This window comes from Melospiza melodia, chromosome 3 (assembly GCF_035770615.1).
Source record: "Melospiza melodia melodia isolate bMelMel2 chromosome 3, bMelMel2.pri, whole genome shotgun sequence".
NCBI classification, from domain to species: Eukaryota; Metazoa; Chordata; class Aves; order Passeriformes; family Passerellidae; genus Melospiza; species Melospiza melodia.
This window is the reverse complement of record NC_086196.1, coordinates 110,994,581-111,020,453: the sequence shown is the minus strand read 5'-3', so window position 1 is coordinate 111,020,453 and position 25,873 is coordinate 110,994,581. Positions and strand designations below refer to the sequence as shown.

At 46.4% G+C, this 25,873-nt stretch overlaps 2 protein-coding genes across 2 annotated transcripts in view; one reads left to right on the top strand and one right to left on the bottom strand.

The window, feature by feature from the left end:
• Window positions 1–20,057, bottom strand: part of CAPN14 (calpain 14) — a 47,245-nt gene extending 27,188 nt beyond the window's left edge. Inside the window, exons 1-10 of the mRNA XM_063152614.1 lie at window positions 19,621–20,057; window positions 12,699–12,784; window positions 9,552–9,730; window positions 8,454–8,785; window positions 6,226–6,295; window positions 5,178–5,296; window positions 4,438–4,574; window positions 3,136–3,310; window positions 2,386–2,451; window positions 1,029–1,114 (exon numbers count right to left, since the gene is read on the bottom strand). Coding sequence (XP_063008684.1) covers window positions 1,029–1,114; window positions 2,386–2,451; window positions 3,136–3,310; window positions 4,438–4,574; window positions 5,178–5,296; window positions 6,226–6,295; window positions 8,454–8,684 — 884 coding nt within the window. The 5' untranslated portion in view covers window positions 8,685–8,785; window positions 9,552–9,730; window positions 12,699–12,784; window positions 19,621–20,057. The remainder of the gene's footprint in view (window positions 1–1,028; window positions 1,115–2,385; window positions 2,452–3,135; window positions 3,311–4,437; window positions 4,575–5,177; window positions 5,297–6,225; window positions 6,296–8,453; window positions 8,786–9,551; window positions 9,731–12,698; window positions 12,785–19,620) is intronic.
• The window catches only part of EHD3 (EH domain containing 3), a 28,847-nt gene continuing 19,766 nt past the window's right edge, over window positions 16,793–25,873 (top strand). Inside the window, exons 1-2 of the mRNA XM_063152613.1 lie at window positions 16,793–17,236; window positions 23,112–23,288. Of these exons, the coding sequence (XP_063008683.1) occupies window positions 17,010–17,236; window positions 23,112–23,288 (404 nt within the window). The 5' untranslated portion in view covers window positions 16,793–17,009. The remainder of the gene's footprint in view (window positions 17,237–23,111; window positions 23,289–25,873) is intronic.

Below are 25,873 nucleotides of genomic sequence, written 5' to 3'. Positions count from 1 at the left end.
TTCCATTTCCATCAGCCACTCCCTTCACTTGAACACACAGCTCCCAAGTACTTAAAATATAAAAATCTAGACCCGCTTTCTTGGTTAATTTTTTGTTAAAGGAGACATAATAGGAAGAGTGTTTGGCATAATGAATGAATGACTAGGACAGCACAAGAGGCAGCTGGGAGTCATTTCAAAGGCAGGCCTGCAGTATGTTGCTCATTATGCTCTTCAACAGAACAGCTGGCGTGTTGTCATTATGTGACAGACATGCATCAGAGAAGTTACTGCTCTGCAGACAAGGTGAAAGCCATTCACATTCCCCATGACCTCTCTACTCTTCCCTCCTTTCTATGCCCTGAGCCTCAGCAAACAGCCTGTGCAGGGAATGAAGTGAAGCTTGGAAGCAAGAGACATGCTCCACTTCAAAGAGGAACAGGACACAAGTTTACAGTTGCCCATGGTCTAGAATGCAAACCACTGTCTTTCATGGGTCCCAATTAAAAGAAAAAAATCAGGTAGGTGCAAATATGGAGCCCATTTACCTCACTACCTCCTCTGGTCCCCTGCCCCACTGTATTTACCCAAGCAGCCAGGACAGAGAACTCCTTCCTACTTATCCAATTCTAACACCTTGCAGCCTGTGGAAGAATTTCCCTGGGCCCTCCCATGATAAACAACTATGTCCTGAAACATAAGAGTTTTTTAAAGCCTCCTGCACAGCTTATGTGTCCCTTTGCATGCTCTCCACATCACAGCAAGGGGGTCAGCATCTCATGCTCATATTATGTTTCCTCTGGCATTATTGAAATGAGAAGTAGAACTGATCTGATTGAGGCTGCATGTGTGAAGTGAGGCCAGCTGCAGCAGCACTGTCTGTTGGAGACGTATAAATCCATGGAGTCATTGCTTTGACACCAGAAGGTCTGTGCAAGTGTTACCTTACTGCTGCCCTCAGCATTAATTCATGCCTGAAGATGGCAGCATCTTTCCTCCAAGAAACCTTTCCTTTGCCCAGTGTCACACCTTTCCTTTTGGAAACTCACCTGTCACTCCAGTCTCCTTTCCACTCAATTTTTCCCCATGGATTTCTCAGTCTCACTAGGTTTTCTGGTCCATATTGACAGGTCACCTGCAGAAAACAGTAACATTGTGCTTACCAAGGTCTCAGCAGTTCTCATCTGGTTTATATCATTGTACTATGTCAGATATTAACAATAATTTTGTTTGTTTTCATAGATGCCAGCAAGCATGATGATAAAAATCTTTTAACGTGCAACTCTAAATGCCAGCAAACAAAGAGATTAAGGTGCTTCATCTTACATTCTACTGAAACCAGAGACATGACAGATTCCTAATCCAAAGGCTTGACTGTAAATTCCTCTTCCTTTCCAACATCTGCTCATTTTGCACTCGTGTGAAAACCAAGTCCTACCCCAGTGCAATGACACAATGGCACAATGCAGCCCCACATTAGGGGTTTGCTGACAGCACACTGCAGAACAGCTGACTTCACACTGTTTCCACATGCTTGGTCAGTCCCTTAAGGTTGCCTGGCTTTTCATCTCATCAGAGGAGCCAGACTGACAGACATGTTGTTGAAAAACTCCACACATAAACTCCTCCTACGGGAGACACAGATGTGCCTCATCCAGCTCATCTCTTCTGCCCTTCCCAGTATCTCCTGCTACAGGCACTGAACATGCTTTCACCAAAATGTCCAAAGCCCCACACAGTCTTTGCCATCCTTGTCAACCTCCTCTTGAGGCAGGACAAGACAGTCACCCACCAATTCAGGAGGAAGAAGCTCCTACTCTTTGGGATGTATTATTTCAAGTCCCTTACCTCTGGACAAACATCCTAAGGGAACTCCAACATTACTTCTGCAGATTAGTGGGGTCCCCCTGCACTGTCTGCACAGGAGCACAGGTCAGTTCCCTTACTCCACACCCCTGACTCACATTTCTATCTGCAGTTTTTCATATTTTGGCCTTTACTTCCTTACTTCTCTACGGCCTCTCCACTGGCTTCAGAGGATACCCCAGTAAAAAGCACATCCCCAAGTTTCAGCACATCCTCCCAGCAGCCCCAAAGGCCAGTCCTTTCATTCTAACAGCTGAAATGCATTTCTAGGTGATGGTGTCAGCAGAGCCCTATGAATCATTGCCACTCTTAGAGACAGACACTGATCCATAACAACTGTCCTTTACATCGAGGCCTCCAAATTAAAATGGACACACTTAAAATGTGAATCTTAACAAAGCCCACAGTCTCTTGTAGCCTTAGACTAAGAAAAGAGTATTGGGGAGGAGATATTATAGTTGCTCTGATCAATGCTTGAATGCAATAAAAATTGCTGATATCCAAATCAACCTGGGCCCAGGACATTTGGGCTGGTCTTACCTTTCTGATACCAGTTACTGTGTAGGCATGGCCAGCAACAAGTCCATTCTTCAGGACCTTTGTTGCCTGTATACAAGAAACAGAAGGAAAAGAAACATTTTATTTTATCCCTACTCATACAGCAGACTTATACCAATACCACAGACCTGTAAGCAATGACTTTCAAAGTAACAGGAGAACTGAAAATAAATAAATGGAACCTCCTGAGAGCCAGATTTTTCAGGATGCTTGGAATTGGAAGGTTGATTGTTAATGGCCCTTCCTAAATTGTGGGTCTTCAGCTAGAGACCATGTCACTTTAAGGAAGTCCAGGAGGTTAGGTTTTGATTTTCAGAAAAGTAGAGTTTCCCAGCAGCTGAGGTGGTAGCAAAAAGCTTGGAAGCCAAGACTTTAATTCATGTTCTGAACGACCCATGTCTCTACCTTAGCTATAACTTTATTCCATATGTGTCTCACCACACCAACTGTAAAAATGGAAATTTTATTGAACAAAAATGGGAAAATGCAGTAGGTCCCTATTTAATAGAATTTATTTGATAGATAAACCAGTTCCTAACATAACAACAGGGAGCTGAGAGCATCAGGGAATCAATCCATGAGCAAAGTTTAACATGAAAAATGTGACTTCTACAGAAAGCCACATAGGGCAGCTTTGATACATTTTGAATCACAATGACCAGCTGAGCAGAGGGAAAGGGGTCTGGGAAGGTTTTTAGCTGTAAAGCCATTTGATGTCACTCCAAGCCTCACCCCTAAGTGTGTCTGACAGCCCATGAGAGATCTGCTGTAGGTGGCTCTTGTCAGTATATCCCACAGATCAGGAGGAGCTTCTGCAAGCTTGATCCTTGTATTGACACCCCCTGTGAAATCCACCAGGGCTTCTGAAACCTGCCCAATCTGCAGATCTTCATAGGAGCCATAGAGTCTAGCAAAAAAAAGACATCAATATATTCTTTGGGTTATCATCATCACAGATGACAGGTTGAGAACAGGTTGCCAACAAAAATATTAAAAAAAAGGTGTGCAAAAAGCAAAAGGAAGGCTGTAACTCATGTTTCATTTTAAGGGAATTTTTGGCATTTGGGAAGAGGAGAATCTACAAAATTGCCTCCAAGATTGGTCATAGTCTGAAGGGGACACTTCACTAGCTGTCATCCCTGACTGCACAGTAATGAGAACATACCCATCACGATTCTCTGATAACTCTGCCTCAGAGAATGTTGCCTGAATTTATCACCAGGCTCTGAGCTGTATCTAAGATATAGTGCCTTGAGAGACACTGTCCTGAGAGCTCAGGCTCTAATCTGATTTTCTTTATCACTCCAGTGCAACCTGGCCCAGTCTTTTCATTCTAACACTAACACCAAATGAAAATAACTGAACATTCTCACCTTTGGGTGATCTTTCTCTCAGTGTTAACTAGAACATTTTTCCCTGCTCTGCAAAGATTATTTCAGCCAAATATTAACAAACTGCATCAGTTAGGCCTTGCTGCTTTCTTCTTTGTGCTGATACTACCACTGCAGGCAAAACACCCTGGAGAGAAGCCACTGCTCTCACCATGCCATATGATTGTAACATGCCTCAGCTTCGAGGACCTGAGAGCAAAAACATCTGCCAAAACAAAGTGCAGTGCTTCAGTAGACCTACAAAATGAAAATCCTTGGAGGTTTCTCACACTGATAATACATTAAAGGAGGCTTTGGAAATCATTCACATTTGAAAATGTCTATCTGTGGTGTTCCACTCCTCTGTGATATTTACCAGGAAGGCATTCAGCCACTGCAAACAATGATAACACTCAGAGGACAATCCTCCACAATAGGGCTGTTTTCTCACCTAAACCCTTAGATTTAAACTGAAGGGTCTGGTTTGATAACATCCACTGCAATGGCAGCTTTTATGTGCAATAATAGATAGATGAGAGCCATCTACTACGCTCCAAATGCAGCAAGGCCTAGGAGATGCATTTATAAACAAGAACAAACTGCGTAGGCACCAACCAACATATTTTAGAGAGATTATTTCAATAATTTGAAATGAGTCACTTACTTAGCATATGCCTTCTCCAGAAGGGCTCCCCAAAACACATTCTTATAGACTGAGGAAACAAACAGCAGCTCCCCAGCCTCGTTCACCGGCAGGAGATCATCAACCACCACGTCAATCCATTCCCCGAAGTGCCAGAACTGTCAGGGGAAAGGAATGAGCTGATGTTTCCCTTGGAAGGGACCTCCCCTTGAAACAACAGGAAAGGCAAGATAGCCCAGCTGTGGGTACAGGGCAGGCTGCTGTGGGTCAGTGGGACATGCTGACTCACCCACAGAGCCACTTCCTCACCCCACCCAGCCAGAGGAGTAAACAAAGCATCTATCAGGTGTAAAATGAGTCAGCAGGGAGATGAGCCACAGGTGGGTTTCTGGGGAAGGAATTCCTGACTGCAAGGTAGCAGAGTTGTACCAGGAGGTGGGCAAAAGTGTAGAAGATTTGAGCTGATGTGCTCAGGTCCTGCTGACTGTTGCCACTCTTGAGAAAGGGTTTTGTTTGCATTAAAATATGGGTAGGACAGCTGGAGAGAGCAGCCAAGCAGAGGTGTTTCCTCAGTGGCCTGCAGTTGGTTCCCTGCCTGTGCTACTTTGTGGGAGGGGTGATGGGCTCCTCTCCAGCCTGGGATAGCCTCTGGCCACTTGCCCCTGGCCAAAGGGAACCACATACAAATTACCCAGGGGTGTGACACAAAACCCAGCAGGGGATATCTGAGGAGCTCCTGCAGCCTGGGGGAGCAGCCGTACCCGGAAGTGGAAAATGCCCGCGTATTTCCTCTCAAAGCTCTGGTTCTGTGGCACGACTGCAGCCAAGATGTCCTGGTGGAACGTCAGGGCTTCCAGGGCCGCCAGGAACCAGCAGTTCTCTGCGCCAAGACAAACGGACACAGGCACTTGGCTGAAAAGCGACAGCTCTCCGCCAAGTTCAGCAGCACCACCAAGATCCCAGCACAGGAGCTGTTGTGCTGATGTCTTTGCAGTTCTAACAAATCATACACACAAAATTAGATGATCCAGACATGTTCTTTACTTAACCAAACTGTGATTGGTTTATAATTGCTCTCTCATGATCTTTTCATTTGGGTACTCTTTGGTTAAATAAGAAATTTAGCAAGCAATAACTGTCAGTGGAAACATTCTGTGTTTTACTGACATTGCATGGGGTTTTTTCTGTTCTCTATAAAGGCACACTATTAAAACAAAACTTTTCCATTTTTCTTTGAAAACATTAGCTTTTCAGAAAGGAAAACAATTTCCAGTGGATCTCACATGCAAGACTGTACTTAGCAAACTTTGGTTTTAAGGACATAAAGCACTTAAAAACTAATTTAGTCTCACTTCTACCTGTTTTTCAGATGGCAATATAGTCTTTTATTTTAGACAACACAGGCATAAAATTATTTTTCTAACAGCAAGGTTGTGAAGAGAACACACTCACAGTGAGCATTAGGTACAAATATAAAGCTCTTCTGTGGTTTCTGTTCAAATGTCAAGCAGCAACACCACAGGCCAGTAAGAGCACAGGAACACTTCCCATTAGCAGGGGCAGGAGCAACACACAGGGGTGATTTCAGCTTGTGGAGACTCCTCTCATGCCTCAAATCCCACCTCAAAGCTTGCCAGCTTATTTACTGAGCCTGTGCCAGTAAATGATTGCTTCATCCACACTATGCCAAGTGGAGGGAGGAGATGGATACCTTCTATTTCCATGCCAAGTTTTATACATTCAAACTTCCATGCAAAATGTTATCTTGTGTAAGAATACTTAGATATTTATACAAAGGAGTTTCCTTACCCACCAATCCTTGGCAGAGATCAGGCTGCTTTCTGTGTGCAGCATAAAATACGGGACTTTTGTGCAAGGCCTGGGAAGTACAAAATGAAAAGGAAAGAAAAAAAAAGAAGGAGAGAGTTAAGCCAGTAACATGAGCTGATTTAGCTTGAAAGTTAAAACTTTTAAAATACTGAGAGTCCTTTGTCCCAGCAGACAATGTTCTGGCTCAGGTATAAATCCATTGTTATGTGCTCTGGCTAACCTGACACCAGCCTGGGCACACATTTGTGCTTGGTGTATGTTGAATTTGGTCTCAAGCAAAAGTCTCTGGTGCTCAGATGCATCACCATGGCTTTCCATGGTCACCATGCTGAGAAGACAACTCTTCAAATCTGCCAGTCCTGCTCCTCCACACAAGTGCCAGCCAAAAGGGGTTATGAGGACAGAGCATCAAACTTATGAAACTTTCACCCAAGCTGGCTGACATCTCCCCAGCTTGACTGACAACTGAGCTACAGACTGATGGCTGCAGCAGAATTCCTGTTGCTGTGACAAGAATAGGTCTGTGAGTAATTGTACAGAAAGAAATAATGTGGTGATTTTTTTTTCCCTTCACAAGTGCCTCTGGGGTTAAATTAATAACCTCAATGTCAAATTTGTCAAAATTATATTTTACTCAAATGATCCAGAAATTGCTCAAGCTAAGTTTCACACTGTTGGCTTCCCCTGCAGGCAGCAGCAAAGAAAGAGCTTCCCTCAGAAGGCAGTCACAGTAGTTAGACACCAAGCCCTGCCCTTGGTGAGTTTGGCTGTTCAGTTTGCAGGCCATCACTCACAGATGCATCAAGCCACAAGCCTGCAGGCTGAATGGCACAATCTCAGCATCTCCTCTGCAGGACAGGGACTGAAAGATGCACAGCATCCATTCCCAGAGAGTCTTTGCTCAGAAAGTTTGGCATCCAGAGCAAACTGCAGCCTTCTTCACAAGGCAGTTTTAGACTCACAGAATCGCAGAACATGCTGAGTTGGAAGGGACCCATCAGGATCATCAAGTCCAACTCCTGGACCTACGCAGGACACCCCAACAATCATAGCAGAGCAGTAGAATAGTTCACTGAGAGACAGAGAAGGTTTCAAGCCCATTCCAATATCTGAGGGATGGAGAGATACTTGAAGGGCTTTGTAGAGGCCAGGACTCATGCTGACCTTTTTTTTTTTTTTTTTTCAGAAACTCGATCCTTCTGGGAAATTGTTTAAATCTCACAAAATATGACAGCTAGAAAGTAATTTAGCTGGGAGATACTATCTGATATTACCTCGCAGAATTCCCTGTAGAAAAAGGACTTCTGAAATTCTGAATACCTAGTTCTGTACATTGCTTTCAGGAGGATCTGATTGTCAATACTTTGCTCAGTGGCTCAGTAAGAGCAGAACTGGCATTGCTTGTAACAGGCCTTATCTAACTGTGCCAGGCCCCTGTCCTGGCCTCCCACACTTGTTATCTACCCTTTTGTTATGAGAAGGTGCTCTGTGACCAGCCCTTGCACCTGGCTGTCTCTTGTTGTGATGTTCAGTTTCAGCCTGGAATGCCAGCAAAGGCCTTGGAAATGTGAGCACAAGTAGCAAACAAAGCCCCCCAAACTAAAACCAACTCCCAGACTGACGCTCAGTCACTGGTTGTGATAGCAGCTCAGCCTTGAGAGCTGAGGAAAGATTACTTCAAGTACAATAGACTAAACAGTTCAGCAGGGAAAAAAAAAATACAGCCTATCAAGAGGATAAGGCACTCGGCCTGTCCAGCATCATAACAGTCCATGGGAGAGAGGGGTCATGGCGAAGAACTGTCTAGAAACTCAGAAATCTTCTAGAAGGTCGTGATCTTGAACTGTAGGGAGAAGGATCTCATCTGTCACCACAGCATCACAGTGAGATCCCTGTAGCTGTGAGGTCCAAGGAAACCAACTCTCCCTGCTCCCTTTGCCTCCTCTCCCTGCCTGCTCCAAGTGTTACTGGATATAAACTGAACAAAGCTGCTCATGATTTTGGGCAACAAATGCTTCAGAGGCAATTATGAGACTCCATGTACCCCAGCTTCCAAAATGACACCTGATGCAATAAATGTAATCCCCAGAGACATTAAAGTACACCTAAATTAAAGTCCAAGAGTAGCCTGTTCAATGCTAAAACTATTTGCTGGCTATCATGTGTAATCATCATCTTCCACACAGTGCTCACTGAAAGTCACTTACATGTGGCCTCTTCCAGTGTAAATTTCGGGGCAGTTTCTTCAGCAGGGCTCCTGTTCCAATGGAGCTGATGTGAGCAGGGAAGGTGTCATCTGTGAACAAGCATTTGTTCTTCAAGCACGACTCCAGCAAAGCCTGGTAGTTCTGCTGGATGGGAGGGGTGTGTTTTTGAAAGATACTCCTGCCTAAAGGCACAGGTGACTTCTTCTTTTTCAAGCACAGCAGAAAAGGCATGATGATGTCTCCAGGATAATTTTTTTCCACTGAGGATTCTGGAGGGATCTGCTGGAAACTCTTGGTTTTCTCAGATGAGGCGTGTCTTTTCAGAAGAATTCCTGACAGTTAAAGTAAGTATAAAAAGTAAATTTAATCCTGACTTTGAAAATTTTCTTCTAAGTCAGCAGGGGTGGGTAGGAACAGTGGCATTCCCAGGAGAAGTGGGGGCTCACCCAATTCTAGCTGAGCACTTATCACTGCATTTTCCAGGCTTTAACATCACTGTAGATCTGAGTGAAATCAAAACAAGTGACCCCACTGACTTTTACCAGAGCTTTGAAGCCACACACATGGCTATTCTATGTCTCTCTCTGGACTATTTTAGGTCTCTAGGATATTTTCATAACATGTTGCAACATGAATGACAGTCTTAATTCAATCACTTTCTGGCATGAAGTTATTTTCCCTCCCCCTACCCAAAAAAAAAAGCAAGATGAAACAAAGGCCAACAGAAAAATGGAATACATTATGTTTTAGAAAGCCATGACCCACACTCCTATGATAGTTATTTTGCCCTTTTTGCCTTATTTTGGAGAATGATATGATCTTCCCCAAGAGTTCACATTCCATCTTGCTGAACACCACAGATTCACACATGAAATTGCATGCTGAGGTATTTTTTTCCTTGTAACATTCAAGACAGATGTTTCTCATCCCCCCCCCCCCCCAAAAAACACCAGAGAGTGATGTCCTAGGTCTTTTTTAATATGTTAAAGATTTGCACCACCCCTCGCTGGGAGAAATCATGACTAAAATCTCAGTAGGCAAATCACTCCCATCATTGCTAACAAGGTGATCACAATCAGTACAGTGAAAAACACTAACCAGGATGCAAAGTTAAAGAAATGCTTCACATGCCATAATGATAAAGTATTTGGAAGGCTGCCCCACACAGGAAGCTCTTTGGGACTCAAAATCCCTGCCCCAGGCACCCGAGGATGCTGGTCTCAGTTAGGCACCAGTTGATTGTTACTCCCATCAAAGCTGAAGGTCAGCAGCAGTCCCTGTGAGAAAACAAACAACCACACATTGTACTGCTCAGCCACACAGAGCCCTCATTTGTTATAAACCCACTCAACAAGTGATCCACAAAGCTTGACCCTCAAGGGCAACCAAGAGAAAAATCTTCAGAAGATAACGCTGGAAATGAAAATTCAATTTTCTGTTGTACTGTAGACATTTCAGAGCTGAAAAAGAATTTAAGTGCCTAACAACTTGCTTACTTTTTGTCCAGATGAAAAATGCTGTCTCTCCCTCCAAACCCTCCCTTTTTACAGCCATTGGCCTTCATGGCTGCAATAACACGAGCAACAGACAGAGATAGATTTAAGAGAAAAACAAAGGAGGAAAACAGCCTGGAGACCAGCTGCACTTTACATAGGGAGACAAAACATGTATGAAGAAAAATTTCTCATTCTGCTTCTCCCCAGGAAAAGAACTGGAGAGCAATTGTCACACTCTGAGCCACAGTGAAGAACAAACATTCAAGACTTGGTTTTTGGGTGTGCAGAGTATTCACAGTGCCTGATAAAACTATTTTAACTTTTCACCAGTTCTCACTTCACTCTAGCATTTATTTGAAAAATAATTGAATGTCATATACAGGTCTTGAAACCCAAAGATAGTATGAAAAAACCAATGCTTTCAAAAATGAAGGTTTAAATCAATAAATATTTTCAAGGAATTCAGCCAGCACCCCTGACTGTAATAGTGTGTGTTGAGTCAATGATGTTAATTTGTATGTTTTGAAAACCTCCCAGCTGAACCTGACTGTGTGTTGTTTTAAACTCTTTTCCAAATTACCTGGAAATCTTCAAACAAAAGATGCAATGGAGCATTATATGTGTCATGAACAGTCACTTCTCAGACAGCAAGCGTTCCACCTCATGTTTAACCTTCTGCCTGGCCACAGCCCTGTTTATGAGCAGGCACCAGACACAGCTGTGTATTCCTGTACTGCACTCAGCAATGGTACTGAGCCAGACTGGATCAATCCTCCTGCACAGGTGGAGCAGAGTGTGGGCATGTCTCTTCCAGCAATTAAAATTTCTAAGGGAAAGCAGCCAAGTGTAGCAGACAGGGGTTAAAAGCTTTAGAGGGAAGCCATGAGCCAGTAGGTTAAATGGATTTGATTCTCTATTCTTTGCACATTCCCCTAGTTAGCATATTTACCATCTGATCTAAGTCCTCTCACTGCATTAGCATCCTGTGATCTCCCCTGAGCTTTCTCAAGATCTTAAATGCCTCATCCCTAAGTCTTGAAATGAGAAGCTGAAGAATCCATAGAAAATCCTTCACTTTTTGTAAAAGTAACTGGACCATGAATTAATTCTCTGAGAGCCTCTTATTCTATGAGAGGATTTACCTCAGGCAACACTTGGACAGTGGGCAATTTGAGGACTAAACCTGGGGATGACAGAGGTCAGCTCTTCTGATTTAAAAAAGACAATCCAAATCTGGGCTGGGGAGCTGCTCCTGATTGTGTAGAACAGAGTAGTAAATGTTTGCTTGCAAAATAATAAATTTTAGGGTGAGCAGAACAAATGAGGCAGGGTCATTTTTTACAACCATTCATGTTATACAGCAGAATGTTAGCTACAGAAATTAGTAGTCATTAGTCAAAATGATAGTGTGAGTCTATTAGGCTTTGTTAATCTTTATTAGTCTCTAAACAAACAGTATAAAAACATCACTTGCAGGTACAACCTCTAGTCTTTGATTAAAGAGAATGCTGTATTTTAGAAAAAAAAAACCTCAAGGCTGACTCCTGCTCTTCCTGTAGGCTTTTAAAGCAAACAGAAATATCCTGAAAAGAAGCACTGAACTATGTTTTCTCACTAAATGAATGAATATAGAGACAGGTGGATGACCTTTCCCTGCATTTCCTGTGCTTAGATTATTGGCCCAAAAGTTGATGAGCACTTTCTGGTGCTGAGATTTTCAAGGTCAATCTGTGAACCTGCTGCCACTGATCTTAACAAAAAGCCTGTATCAAAAATGCCTGGATGGCTTTCAGAACTTCAAGTAATACCTCTCTGACCAAAGATTCAATTTTAAAGACTCTGGATGAGATAAATACCTATCCTTTGCTGTGGAAATTTTCCTAGCTACATCAAAATCAGTGGAAATATGAAAATGCTTTAGCACTTAAGGTTACAACATCCTATTCATAAGCATCCCAATCATTAGATATTCAGATTACCCAGAACTCCCTCTAATGACAGATGAAATTTCTGATCTCTGCAGAATACTTAGTGATCAAGTATGAGCCAAACCAACTCTAAACAGCAAAAGTGAGAGAACAAGAGTGCACAAAAACTGGGTTAGCTAAAACACCAGCCTGTGCTGCCAACCACTTGGCAGGCAGAAGAGTTGGAGCTGTGATATGCAGGGCAGCTGATGTGGCTCATGTAGCTGCTTTACATCACACCCATCCTTCCCACGTTTGCTGATACAAACTTTTTGCCTTTCCCTTTAACACCTCCAGAGAACAGCACAGCACAGCTGCTGCATTGTGTAACTAATATCCCATCTGATCCCAGAGGACAGCTTCATCTTAACATGGTTACCCTCCCTTCAAACCCCTGGAAAATCCTAATTCTGTGCTAGCCAGAGATAACTGCTAAATGCCAGCACCAAATCCCTCTACACAGCACTTGGCATTTGATGTCCTACCTTCTCCAGGTGTCTTCTCACAGCAAAGGACAGCTGGCAGTGATGCCTGCTGCTCACAAACAGTATATTTGTTATCTCTGTGTGTGTATTTATGTGCATGTGTGTATATATATGCCTTGCATACGTAACTCCAAGAGCCTGTCCCAACCTATCAAACACCGTGGTAGAAGCAGGAGGTGGGGAAAAAAAAAACATATTGAGCAATGACAGAAAATTCTGGAGATCTCAATGCAAAATATTCCATGGAAGACATGAAAGAACAGGTCAGCCCATCATGCAGGCTACCTTTTGACTCACCCATTGCTTCAGTGGACAGCAGTTTCCTTGTTTAGTTTGTCACTCGATTATTCAAAGCACAAAACTCCACGTCTCCCCATAAATCACTGGCAAAGTAGAACAGGAAGATGTGTCCAACTGTGTCTTAATACATTTTAACAGGATTTCTGCTTTCAGGTAAGAAAAAGTTCAGAGAGGAAATAATCTCAAAGCCCCCATATTTTCTCAGAACAGACAGGGACATGACACTTTGTCAATCAGTTAATCATATCAATTTCTACAAAGAACATTTATGTAAGTTTGATGGAGGTATATGTCCTATGGCAGAGACAGACAAAATCATTCAAGAGTTATAGACCAAGCTTCTGCACTGCAAGGATGGCTGAGGGCTCAGAGGATTTTTCTTTCCAGCACTGTTATAGACATCCCATCAGTCAGGTCCCCTGTGTGCAATACAAGCAGCTTTCTTTGCCAAACAGATCTAAGGAGGGAACTCTCTGGAAGCCAGAATGATTCCCACTCACTGGATGTACATTATCCAGCCCCACACTCCCCATTTTTGGTGGCACTTCTGGATACCAGCACCTTGTTCCACCCCAGGCAAGGAGGGGCTAAAGGCAGCATAGGGAGGGTAGGGAAAAGGACTGTGACTTTGTGAGTGTGTAGCAAGAGACCCGAAAATTGGTAGGAGAAAGGTAATGGGAAATATTTCAGAGGAATATGGAGGAACAGTGAGGGCAGGAGAGGAAGGCAGCAGTTTTCTGAGCTGCAAAGGCAAAGCAACGAGTGAGGAAAGAAACAGACTATGCTGGAGACAATTTTATGTCTCCACACAGGCAATGTGGCACCAGCAAGGCAGAGAAATTGAGAATTTTGATCCAGCTGAACCAGAGTAAACTCTCCCTCCCTTACTTATCAAATTAGTATATTTGGTTTAATTCTAGGGGCCTGCTGTGCCTTCCTCTCCCTTCTTTCCTTTCCCACAACCCTGGTTATTCCCTGTTGAACCCCTCAGCACCTGAACTTTTGACACTCTCCTCAGGTTTCACACTTGGTAATGGACAAACAGTGGCAGTGACTGTGCTGGCAGGAAGTTAATTTTACTGAGCTACACTGCTCCCACGAGCTTCTTGAAACTGTCTGAGTCACCACATCTTTTCAGATTCTGTGACTTCAACGTCCCCATCCTCAGATGATCTTTTGTAGGAAGTAAACCTGTCTAACCTAAGGCTGCAGATAAGCAAATATATTTGTCACCATTTCACAAGTTTCCGTTTTACAACATTGTGTTTTCCCCCCAAAACCCCAGGTTTCATTTTGTGTGCAAATACTACATGACTTACTTCAGCCTCACTGACTTTCATTAAAGTGGAAGTGAAGCTTTTCCAGCAATCCCTTCTCTCCTGGTCAAGGCAAGCATCCAGGACTGCAAGCCCTGTTACCAAAAGCAGGGACACGACTGAGAAATTACAGAACTAAAAGTTAAATCCACCATATCTTTAAAGATAAAGATAAATTCTGTAGTAGAGGACTGTAGCAGACTCCCACCAATATGTTCTGAGCACTGCAGTAGAGTGGCTTCTGTGTAGGGCTGTCAAGGGAGAGTTTCTATTTTAAAAATGTAAATTACTAAAAAAACCCCTCCAACTTATTGAAGATTGCACCATTAAGGCCAATCTATCCAACAGAAAACCATCCATTAAAACACTTCTGTTTAAGAAATGAAAAGAAATAAAAAATAGAAACAGATTAAAACTTTCAGTTTGATTCTGGCAGAAAGAAAAACCTAATTACACTGTAAATTTCCTTTCCTAATTTTACTTCCCTTTGTTTTTGGCAAGCTCTGTACCTCAAGGTAAAGACAGTTGTTGAGGAAGTCAGTCTCAAATGGCTAAGAAAACAGACTGAAAAGTAAACAAAAATGTGCAATGCTTGTGAGATACCTACAGAAAGTCTATAAAGACTGTCAAGTTTCGTTGTGATCTGCCCCAGAGATAATGAATCCACAGGAAAGGGACTCTCTTCAGCCAAGGCAAAGAATTATTTTTTTTCAGCCATCAGATATGCATATTTATGACTTGTGAAGCTTAATGATTAATATCCTCACCTTGTAAATGGGGAACAACTGGGCTTCTGCCCTACCTGTGGCAGTCACTCCCTCAGCCTGCACAACAGAAATTTTGCTTTTCTCCCCATTTGCTGCATTCAGGAAGGGCACCAAGGTGGCCTGAGGAGATTTACAATCAAAGGCTTCCTGGCCTGGCCTTTGCTCAGCTCTGAGGATAACACAAGCAAGCACCAAAGAGACTCCATATATAGCTGTAGAAATGCCAGAACGCCATCAGAGGAGCACAGCCCTTAAATGGCAGAACTATCTAGAAGATGAAAGCAAGTATTTTCCTACAAAATTAGTAATTCTTGCCAAAACATGTTGAATTCTATGGGGCCTTTCATTTTCAGGAGTTTTCACTGGAAAGGAGTCATCAAATTCTTAAAGCCAAAAGCCTCTATTTATAAAACTAAAGAAATGAGGGAAATTTGTCTTAAGGAGCTTTCAAAACATCAGTTCCACTTTCAGCTCCAGGCATTGGCAGGAAAGCAGAAAAGTCTGATCTTCAGAAAATACAGTCAGCTTGCTATGTTCTTCCAGAAAAGAAAACTGATCCCTGGAGTCATTGCTTGCACCTCCTGGGTCAGCATACCAGTGCCTAGGATCACACAATGAGAACAAGGAAAGTGTCTTCTCCTGCAGTACAAGGTATGAAAATGGACCTGGAGCATTGTTCAGGCACACAGAAGCACGCAGTCTCTGTGCGTCCCCCCCTCCTGTAGAAAAAAAAAAATAATTAAAAAAAAAAGGGTTCAATGCAGAACTGCCTCTGCTTATGCAAGGTCTGGGCTCCTCCCGGCTGAAATGGCTGGGAAAGGGCAGGAACTGCCACACAGCAGGACTGCTTCCAAAACTGCCTCTTGCCACATTCTTCGGACCCATGGGATGGACTAAAGTGAAAAAAGCCTTTAGGAGATATTTTAGGGAAAAAAAAATGCTGCCTTATCCCAGCTGCACAGTGGAGATGAGGAGAGCTTGGCAGCGGAGCTGATAGCCAGCCCCAAGGACTTCTGATCCTCAGGCTACTCCTGGAAAACCTGTGTGGCTGTCCTATCATCCCTCATTGCTAGAGGAATAAAGAATTTGGGACAGTAGGTAATTTGCCTGTCTCACCTACTTAGATGGAGACTTTTTCCCAGCACCGCCAGAGCTGCGAGCCCTCAAAGTGAGGGGCAGCAGTGCAGACCAGTCACTGGGCTGGGGAAAGAACAGTCCAAATACAACTAAAAGCACCTCATGAACGTGTGTAAATATCTAAAGTGGGGCTTCAGATATCAAGATATTCTTGATATCTATTTAGATATCTATTTAGATATCAAGATATCTCGCTTAGATATCTCAAGGAGATGGAGCCAGGCTCTTCATAGCGGTGCCAGCAATAGGACAAGAGGCAACGGGCAGAAACTGACGCACAGGAAATTCTACGTGAGTATAAGGAAGAACTTCTTTATTGTGCTGATGATCACACACAAAACATACTGCCCAAAAGGGCTGCAGAGTTTCCCTCACCGGAGTATTCCCACAACCATCTCATGGCAATCTCGTGCCACATGCTCTGGGATGACCCTGCTTGAGCAGGGAGATTGGGCCACCACTGTGGTCTCTTTCAAGAGACATGTTCTGTGATAGGTTGGAGATCCAGATGAGGCTGGCAGTGCTCAGGAACAGCCGGCTCCCTCTCAGATTTGCACTCGCACAGTTCATTTCAGTAGATGTTTTAATGTCAATTTCGCAGCGAGGCGAGCAAGGAAATAAAATGGCGGCCGGGCTGAAACTCCCTCCAACGACCCCCAGGGGGCGCGGCGGCACCCGGCCCCTCCCGCTGCCCAACATGGCGGCGCCCGGCGCGGCTTCACCCGCCGGGGAGAACGGGCGGCGCCCGCCAGGAACGGCCAGCTTCCGGCGCCCGCCCCCTTCCGGGAGGGCCGGGCCTCCGCGCCATGCCCACGCCGGGAGCCGGCGGCGTGAAGGGAGGCGGCGCCCGCCGGTGCCGCTGGGCCGGGGCTGCGCGGACGAGCCGCTGCTTCAGCCTCCCGCGGGGAGCGCTTTCTGGCTGAAATCGCCGGCGCAGGTGGCGTGAGGGCGGACGGCCCTTTGCTGGTGGGCGCCGGAGCGGAGCGAGGCCCGCCCGGCCTGAGGGGGATGCGCGGCTAGCCCGCGCTCGCAGCCAGCCCAGCCCAGCCCCGGTGGTCGTCGCGGAGCTGGCGTCGGGAGGCCACAAGATGTTCAGCTGGCTGGGCACCGACGACCGTCGGCGGAAGGACCCGGAGGTGTTCCAAACGGTCAGCGACGGCCTGAAGAAGCTTTACAAGACCAAGCTGCTGCCGCTGGAAGAACACTACAAGTTCCACGAGTTCCACTCGCCCGCCCTGGAGGATGCCGACTTCGACAACAAGCCCATGGTGCTGCTCGTGGGGCAGTACTCCACTGGGAAGACCACCTTCATCAGGTAAAACCCCGCTGCCCCCTCCCAGCCATGCCTGCACCCTCGACGCCCGAGCACCGGGGTGGGGCAGAACTGCTGCCCGTGGTATGGCTCGATCCCCCTTCTGTTACCCCCTTCGCGTCCCCTCAGCAGCTTTCCATTGAAGCTTTTCATTTTCATTTTCACTCAAAAGCAGAGCATCCCTTGGCGAGCACAGGGTGGTGTGTAAGATGTCCCATCAAACACCGACGTGGCAAAGAGTAGCCCAGGGCAGGGCTGAGGAGCGCGGGCAGGGCAGGAGTGCGGAGCTGCGTGTGAGTCACCGGGCCCCTCCTGGCCGCTCAAAGTGCAAAGGCTTTGGGAAGCCTCTGCGGGGCATTCCACACGCACACTGCCCCGCTTGACCCTTGAGACAGCCATTCTTTTCAATTTGCTGCAGCTTTTTGAGGGGTGAGGCAGCTTTAAAGGGGGTGCTTCGGTTTGCAGGCGTTGCTGTTGCTGTTACACGCTTGCGTGTGTCTGTGTTTCTCTGCGCTGTCCCAGAGGCAGCACTCGGATCCCACTGAGAGAAGCGTGTGTGTGCCTGTGCGCAGAGACCTGCCCCTCCTCAGGGATCCAGAAGCAGAGCCCTGCTTTAACTGTGCCCTGCTCCGCCGAGATGCTGGGAGCAGCGAGTTCCTTTCGAGCTGTAAAAGAAAGAGCAGCTGCCAGCAGCTCTTTCATTTCCCGATGTGAAGCTGTCGCAGAGAAAGGGTTAAACTTCTCCGGCAGGACTTGCTTGCAGGGATCTGTGTTCAGCCATGCTGCTAGTTCAACTTGCAGCAGCCTTTCCCTTGGGATCGTAGCTGAAGCTGCGCTGTCCGTGTTTCCTATGTGATTCATAAGCTAAGCGTTAAATTCCAGCCTTTTTCTGGTGAGGCTGTGTTGAAATCTGTGGAATTACCCCAGTGTAAATCTGGACGCTAGCCACAGGCAGCCAGCCCTTTGTTCTACCAGTATTTCTTGGTGAAGGAGGGAACTGCAGAGAGTAGAGAGAGGTGAATCAAATTGACTGTACCTCTAAAGGAATGACCTTGAGAAATGCAGGGTTTTTTTTTTTTTTTTTCAATGTGCTGTAATATTCCTGCTGCTCAATTTCCTGGTCAGGAGCCAGGAACAGAATGCATTTCTGCTACCTTGGCACGTACCTGGCAAACAAAGTTTAAGAGTTAAAAGGCTTTTCTCATATGGGCAGGTCAGGTGGATGGTGAAGGGTGGAAAAGACCCAAAGAAGCATTTTGCACATGTTTGCAAAGGGAGTTACTCTTCTGAAAAATAGAGAGGATAGCACAAATGCCTGGTTCCACCCCAGATCTTTGTTCTGTGACTCTATACCAAACCTGTTTGGAAAGCTTTTTCTGTCCTCTGGGTTACAGACACTCAGAGCCTGAACAGGAGGAATTGCTGAATTCCTGATAAGGCTGGCTAACTAAAGCATCTTTTCCTAATTCTTTTCTCTGGGTTGTCAGCATCAGTGTTTCCCTGCAGTCTCACCAGCATGCTGTTAGCAGAGACTTCTGCCTTTGCCCCTCTCTGCTCAGTGAAGTCCTTCTGTAAGCCTCAGCTCCTTTTGCAGCAACTTTGGGTGCCTAGAGCACGTTCCAGTTACAAGAAGATTGAGTCTTTGCTCATGTGGCATGGCAGCAACAGCCTTTTTGCTTCCAGCAAGTGGATCTGAGCTTCTGACAACTGCTTTTCACTCATGCTTGTGTCCCCTTCTCCCCCTTTTCTCCAGGCACAGGGCTGGGATGAGCCTGCAGGGATGATGGTCAGGCAAAAGTGACCAGGAGCTTTGGCAGCTTCTGCTTCGTTGGGGTGCCAAATGGGCCTTCCAGAAAGGCAGAGTGCCCAAGAAGGTGAAAGTTGAGAGCTTTGGTAGAACCCCAGGGTCTCTAAGAGTAGTGTGAGAGTCTGGCACTCCAGTGTGCTCCCAGACAAAGGCCAGGGAACCTCGTGTTGCTCGTGACAGGCTTGCAGCAGGAGCTCGCAGGCACTGCTCATTAGAGAGCTGGGATAAGCCCCAGATTAGCATCCAGAGTTATTGTGGGAAGGCAAGTGGGAGCTAAAGCTGAGAGCAGGGAGGAGTTAAAGGGGGCTGGGGGGAGGAAGTGGGAGGGTTGACAACCATTATGGCTTAGCAGAGTGAAGCAAGAAACAGCCTCTGGACATTCTGTCCACAGTCTTGTCAGGATAATTAGGGTTATCCTTAATTATCAATTCCACTCTTAAATTGCATCCTGCTTCTACTGCCATGCGATTTAGGGAGATGAGTTAATGCTAGTAAACAATCATGGGGAATGAACTCAGCCCCACTTTACCTGCATCCCAGGACACCTAACCAAAAAAAAAAAAGACCCTTAGTCACCTACCTAAGGAATGTCTGTCTCCCAAACCTCTTTCCTTGTTTTGAGGAATCTGAGGTGAAACAAGGAAGAAATGCAAGGTTCTGAAGCACCTAAGCTGCAGCATCTTGCAGTGAGGCTGCTCTCTTGTCAGGAGCTGATGGCAGAAGCAAGGCAGTCAAGGTCAGCAGTGAGAAACATTCCTACGGGCTGAGCCAGGGAAGAGGGAGGTGAGTTGTGTGGGTCAAAGCCAGTGAAGCAAGACCAGGGCATGGCTTGTTTCCAGTGGAACCAGGCTGTTCCCTCTTCTCCTTGCAGGGACACAGAGCTGAGCCCTCTGTGCTGTGTGAAAGGTGTTGCATTGCTTTGCAGTGCAGCTTTTCCATTCCTGCTTCCTGCTGTATCATCTCTTTGTGCTCACTCCATTTCTCTCCTTAGCATACATTTGGCTGATGCTTTTCCACAGGGTTGGGGGCTGAAAGTCGCTGCTGGTCAGGGCCAGGCAACACCTCTACCTGGGAATGTGTGACAGCCACTGCAGGATCTCACTGGAGCCTGCCTTTATAACGTTATTGCTTCTTGTGTTTCCTGTAAGAGAGTGGGAGTACAGGACAGAACATTACTCTCCTAATTAACTTAGATTCCTTGGACATTTCTAAAAATAAACCTGGCTCAAGTCCAGCCATCCTGCTAATAAAATAAACAAGCCTGCTAGAGCCCTACTGACTGTCAACATGGCTTGCTGTTCTGGTGTAGCCACCCCTTCCTCCTACAGCTAATCATTTACACGTCCTGGCCCCTCACAGGCTGCACACAGAGCTCTGGTGTGACCTCCCCGTGCAGCCCTGAGCCTTCCATCCGTGCCTGCACGGGGCAGTTTGTTGTCACCATTTCTGCTCTGCCCTCCTTCCCGTTCCGCTCAGCATCACCTCTGCTGCTACACTCGCGGCATCCTGCAGGGCTCCTGCGTGACTCATCACAGCCCCTTCCCCCACATCCTGCAGCGCTCCTGCCCGGCCAGCCCGGCCTCTCCTTCCTCACCATCTCCAAATCCACCTGGGAAAGGAGATCCCAAGCTGGGCTGGGCTAACGCAGCTTTCCTGCCCTGCCCCTTCCCAGGAACAGGCAAACAGCATGACGCTTGCAGCCACACATCGGCTCCAGACACTGCTCTAAAAAGCAGATTGGTCATAAAAACCTATTCTCCTACTCCACAACTTCCCTAACCTGGCTGGGAGTCACTCCCCCAGGCTTTGAAGGTGTTCAGAGCTCAGTTTAAGGCGGGCAGCGCTGGCAGAGGAGATTGCTTGCTGGTGGTTGGTGTTTTCCACAGCTGTTGTTTGCTCTTCTCTCCCAGAAATCCCCACAAATGTGACAACTGCATGTGTTCTCTGTCCTGCCTCTGGTAGCCAGGGCAGGCTGTGTCACTGCTGAGCACAAGTGCCTTCCCCCCATCAGGCAGGGTCAATACAACCCCTTGTGTTTGTCCTCTGCACAATGAGATTCTTATGCTGCTGACACCCTGCTGCACAATGTACCCACATCTCCCAGAGGGGCCTCACTTAAAATAGATGCTGGGATGGTGGGCAGTACAAATCCTCATCTCTCTGGTTTCCTACCACTTGTTGCACATAAGTCAGTCACATTGGTGTGTGGCTGCTTCTTTTGTGCTTTTGTTGGGATTTTTTTGTTTTGTGTTTTTTTACAAGAAATAAATACAGAAATGCTTTGAAACATTAGCTGAGTGGAGCTGTGATAAAATTCTTTCAAACAGTCTGTCTGGAGGAGTTGTTATTCCACACAGGACTTTTGGTTAGTTTTTCTGGGAAGCTTTGTCTGTAAATAACAAACAACTCCCCCCTCAACTAATTCTCACTTCTGCTCAAAAGCTGTCATATTCCACATGCATTTCAAGCCTCTAAAAAAGAAAAAAGGCGGCTGTTACAGCAAGGCTGCAACCTGACATCAGGAGTAAGGGGCCTTTCTCAAAAGCCCTTCACCTGTTATATTTGGCAGCTGTTAATGCTGCCCATTTGTTTTCTCTCTAGTATTTGCATGGGGAGAATCAAAGATTTATTTCTATGGATTCAGTGAATTTCCATCTGTATGAAGCCACTGGCTTGACAGCAGTGTCCATCCGGGAGGCACAAGCTTAGTTTCCAAAGTCTGACCAAGTGGCTTCTAACCTAGCAAATAGTGTAAAGAGCTTTCCAGGGAATTGAGGGTCTTATAGTCCCTCACACAGGGACTTCCCTCACTAAGACTCACCTGAGTGAACCAATTCTGGTGCTTAGACATATCAGTCTCAATCATGAAAAAAATTTCCAGTCCTTCTCCTATTTCCTTTTCCACATCCCCACAATCTGCTTTTATCATCATGGCAATCCTGAAATAATCTACCTACCCACTGGGGATTAGGTCAAAGCAATGGAAGAGGGAGTGCCAGCTACCCTCTGGCAACAGGCAACACATTATTATGCTAACTTCCATAGTCTGGTAGCCATTTACTTCATGTAACTAGCCAGAGCTTATTCCTTGTCACTTCTGACACCATCCCATACTGAGGGCTAGACCAGTTCTAGCTCCCTTCTGCAAGCCACATGCACATAATGGTCTCAGTTTTCAGCACAGCATCAGCAGGTGGTTTTCTACACACACACACAGACACTGGCCTGGCCTCAGTGATGGCATTTGGCACCTTGGTGAGCCAAAGGGAGCTGTCCCATGCACACACCATTGTCCCACCCTGAATTTGGCAGGCTCAGTTGGGATCTGGTGCCAGGGTCCTGTTCAAAGCCCTACAACCCCATGGGTGACAGTCTTTCCCTGAAATTTGCCAAACTACCTTCAGGAGTTAATAATAAGGGATGCTGTGCTTAGTGTGCTATCCAGCTTTATATACAGCTTGGAATTTACTCCTCCACCGAGGTGTGTGGTGCTGAATATGCTTGAGCAGTTTGTAGTGCAGGCCTGTGGCTGCATTTCAGAAGCACACAGAGACTGAGACTTCAGTCAAGTGCAGGGGAAGTTGGCATTTAAGCAACTGATTTGGACTAATTGTGGCTAATCACATCAGTTGTTTGAGTCTGCTGAAGCCAAGTAATTGATACTGGCACCAAGAGCCAGTGGGGTTTCAGGAGTGTGGTGGTTTAACAGCAGTGTGCAGTAGGATTAACTCTGTGATTGCAGTGAACTGCTGGTTTTACTTTGCTCTGCTAAGTCTGCTCCAAATGGCTTGTGGATTGAAGTACACAAAATGATGCAACATGATGAGAATCTCTTCCCAGCAGCTATAATCATCTTAATTTCTTAATCCACCTTAAATGAGCTTTCAGTGTTGAGATCCTAAGTAGAAAAGCCACCAAGACATTTATCAAACAATTGAGTGACAGTGCTAAAAATAGTCTCGGAAGGATCCATGCTCTTGGGCTTCATAATTGCTCTGCAATCTTCAGTACAACTCGTTTAGGACTTAGCAGCTCATGGCTCATGCCCACACCCTGTTTTTTCACTTCCAGGTACCTGCTGGAGCAGGATTTCCCAGGGATGAGGATTGGACCAGAGCCTACAACTGACTCCTTTATAGCAGTTATGCAAGGAGATGTGGAAGGAATCGTTCCTGGGAACGCGTTGGTGGTGGATCCCAAAAAACCCTTCAGGAAACTCAACGCCTTTGGCAATGCCTTTTTGAACAGGTCAGTACTCAAGAACTCTCTTGTTCTGCAGAGTAAAGTTAGGAGCTAATGAGCAGCACAGCCAGCAATGTAAAGGGATAAGGCACTTCTCCTCCTCCCATCCACATGGCTGATGCAAGGCCAGCCCAGTCCTACCAGATGCACATAAGTCAGTTGCTGAAGGGCTGATAAATTCAAGTGTGACAAACCTTCATTTTACTTGAACAAACAAAACAAAAATGACATCACGGCCTAAGCTTATCCTACAAGATACTAGAGGTAAATATCTTAATCCCCTACTTCAGTATTTCTAGCTTTTTCCATTTGTAATCCAAGCTAGGCTCTCTCCATTCCCATGCCTTACACATACAACCAGGTGCAAATTGATGGCCACTCTAATGTGTTTCCTGTAAAACAGAGTAGCAGGGTGTTTGGACAGTGCCTCTGTGACATGAGGAATTTAACCTTTCCATCCCCTAGACCCAGCCCAAGCATAGGGAGGTTTTGGATGTAGGCCTCACAGGAAGCCAGCAGCACACACCCATATCCTAGATGAGCACAAACTGTGCTCAAGCTGCAGAAGGCAACAAACTGACTACACCCATCATCCTCGCCTTCCCCTGACACTGGGAGACACTGGAAACATGGCAGCTGCTCAGCCAAACAGCCAGGAAAGCTGGGCTGGGCTCTGGCTCCTGTTCAGTCTCCCAGGCTTGGAGAAGGACTGTCCAGAGGGTGCAGCATCTACCAGCTCTGACCACAGGAGTGCTGGTGTAGGCTGCAGCAAGGCAGGGAAACCCTGCAGAGAAGCATGGGGAGAAACTTGCTGGCAGGAGAGGGACCTGGCTGGAGTCACTGCTGGGTGGGAAACCTCAGGGTGACAGGAAGCAGTATCTGATCACTGCACAGGAGCATCATTCAGATACACCAACATGGTCCTGCACCAGAGAGACTGAGAAGTTTTTGTTGTTTTGTAAGGCTCAGAACACCTGCACCTGACCAACAGTTAGGTCAGGTGACTGCCCACTCCCTACATCAGGGCAGAACAGTCATTTCCCCTAAGACAATAACAGTGCTCTTACCTGGAGTGCAGAGATTGTGGATAAAGAGGACATAATTCAGAGCAGCTCAGCTGATAGCCAAGAGCAGCCACAGCTGGCAGACAGTTCTCTACAGAGAAGGAACATTAGGCCAGGCATGGGGGGCAAAAAAGCCAACACTTCTGAACTAGCCTGATGGATGTGTCCTGAATGCAATTTGCTCCTGATGCAGCAAGGGATCTCTGCATGCATTAACCCAGTTCCCTGTATCATGCTGTGCTCTTGTTATGCTCCTTTACTTTTCCCTCTCCTGAGGAAGGAGTCCAGCCTGTGCCTGAGCAGGCAGCAGGGCAGAGGGACACAGCAGCAGCCTAAGTGCAGTCCTTCCAGCAATGCAGGCAGCAGCCACAGCACCACAGCAGCTAATGACATCTTTCTCTTGCTGACATGAAAAAAGAGGGGCAATGATTTCTAAACTGACACAGGGGACATGCTAAGGGGGACTGGCTCAGCTGTGTGAGCATCACATGCTCAAAATGCAGATGCCAATGCCCTGCTAATTAGGAAATGAAACACATGCAAGGGTTGACTCAGAGGGGCAGAAATTTAGCAGATGTAAGTCCTGGTGCACCCACTGGACCAGATCAAGCCACCCACAGTTCTCCAGAGGGCCTGGCCTCTGTGCTAGGGACCAGCAGAGCTGTCTCTGCCTTGCACATACCTCACTGCTGCTGTACATATGCCTAGGCCCTGACCTCAGCTAGGAGGCTGTGAGCAAGAAATTTGCAGAAGGGAGCTAATCTGCAGGGGCCACACCTCCAAGCTGAGATAAGACTGGCCATGGGGAAGGCTGCTTTGCCCAGGGATGGTTAAAGGTAACCCTTGACTGTGAGCATCAGTGGGAATGAGCAGAGCAGCACAAGGCAGTGGCACTCACACAGGCCTTGGCTGAGAGGTGGCAGCCACAGCCCTGCGTCCCGTGGGGTGCAGAGCCTGCTGCTGCAGGAGTGAGCATCCACCCTTAGCTGGGACTCCCTCCCCAGCAGGGACTGGCATCTGCTGCTTTCCAGGAAGCAAGGGAAGACTGGAACAGTCAGGATTTGGCAGGGAGACAAGCAAGTTGTGCTGCTCAGAGCCTGTATCCTCCCTCCCCTCACTCCCAGGAGATGCCAATACCTGGGACATAGGGTTGCCCAGGGCTGACATGAGGATAGCAGGTCTGCACAATCCTGTCTCTTGTCTGCTCTTCTTGCCCCAGGTTGTTCCTGGGCATTGAGAGAAGGGTTTGTTTTCCTTTCTCCAGCTCTGCTGGCCAACCCCCACCTCTGGGAAGATTCCAGAGAGATGAAAAGTTGCACCTTGTTATCAGGAAGATTTGTTTGGCACCAAGGGCCTGGAGCAAATTCAGGAATCTCACCCATTACTTTCCTATCACATTGACTAGGTTGCAAGAATTCCCCCAGCCCCAAAGTCTGTTTTGGGAAGCTAAGGTGGAGTCAGTCCTGATTTTGTGTTGTGAACAGCTGCAGGGGTAGATAACATGTTGTTCCTTCAGCCCTGTGCTCT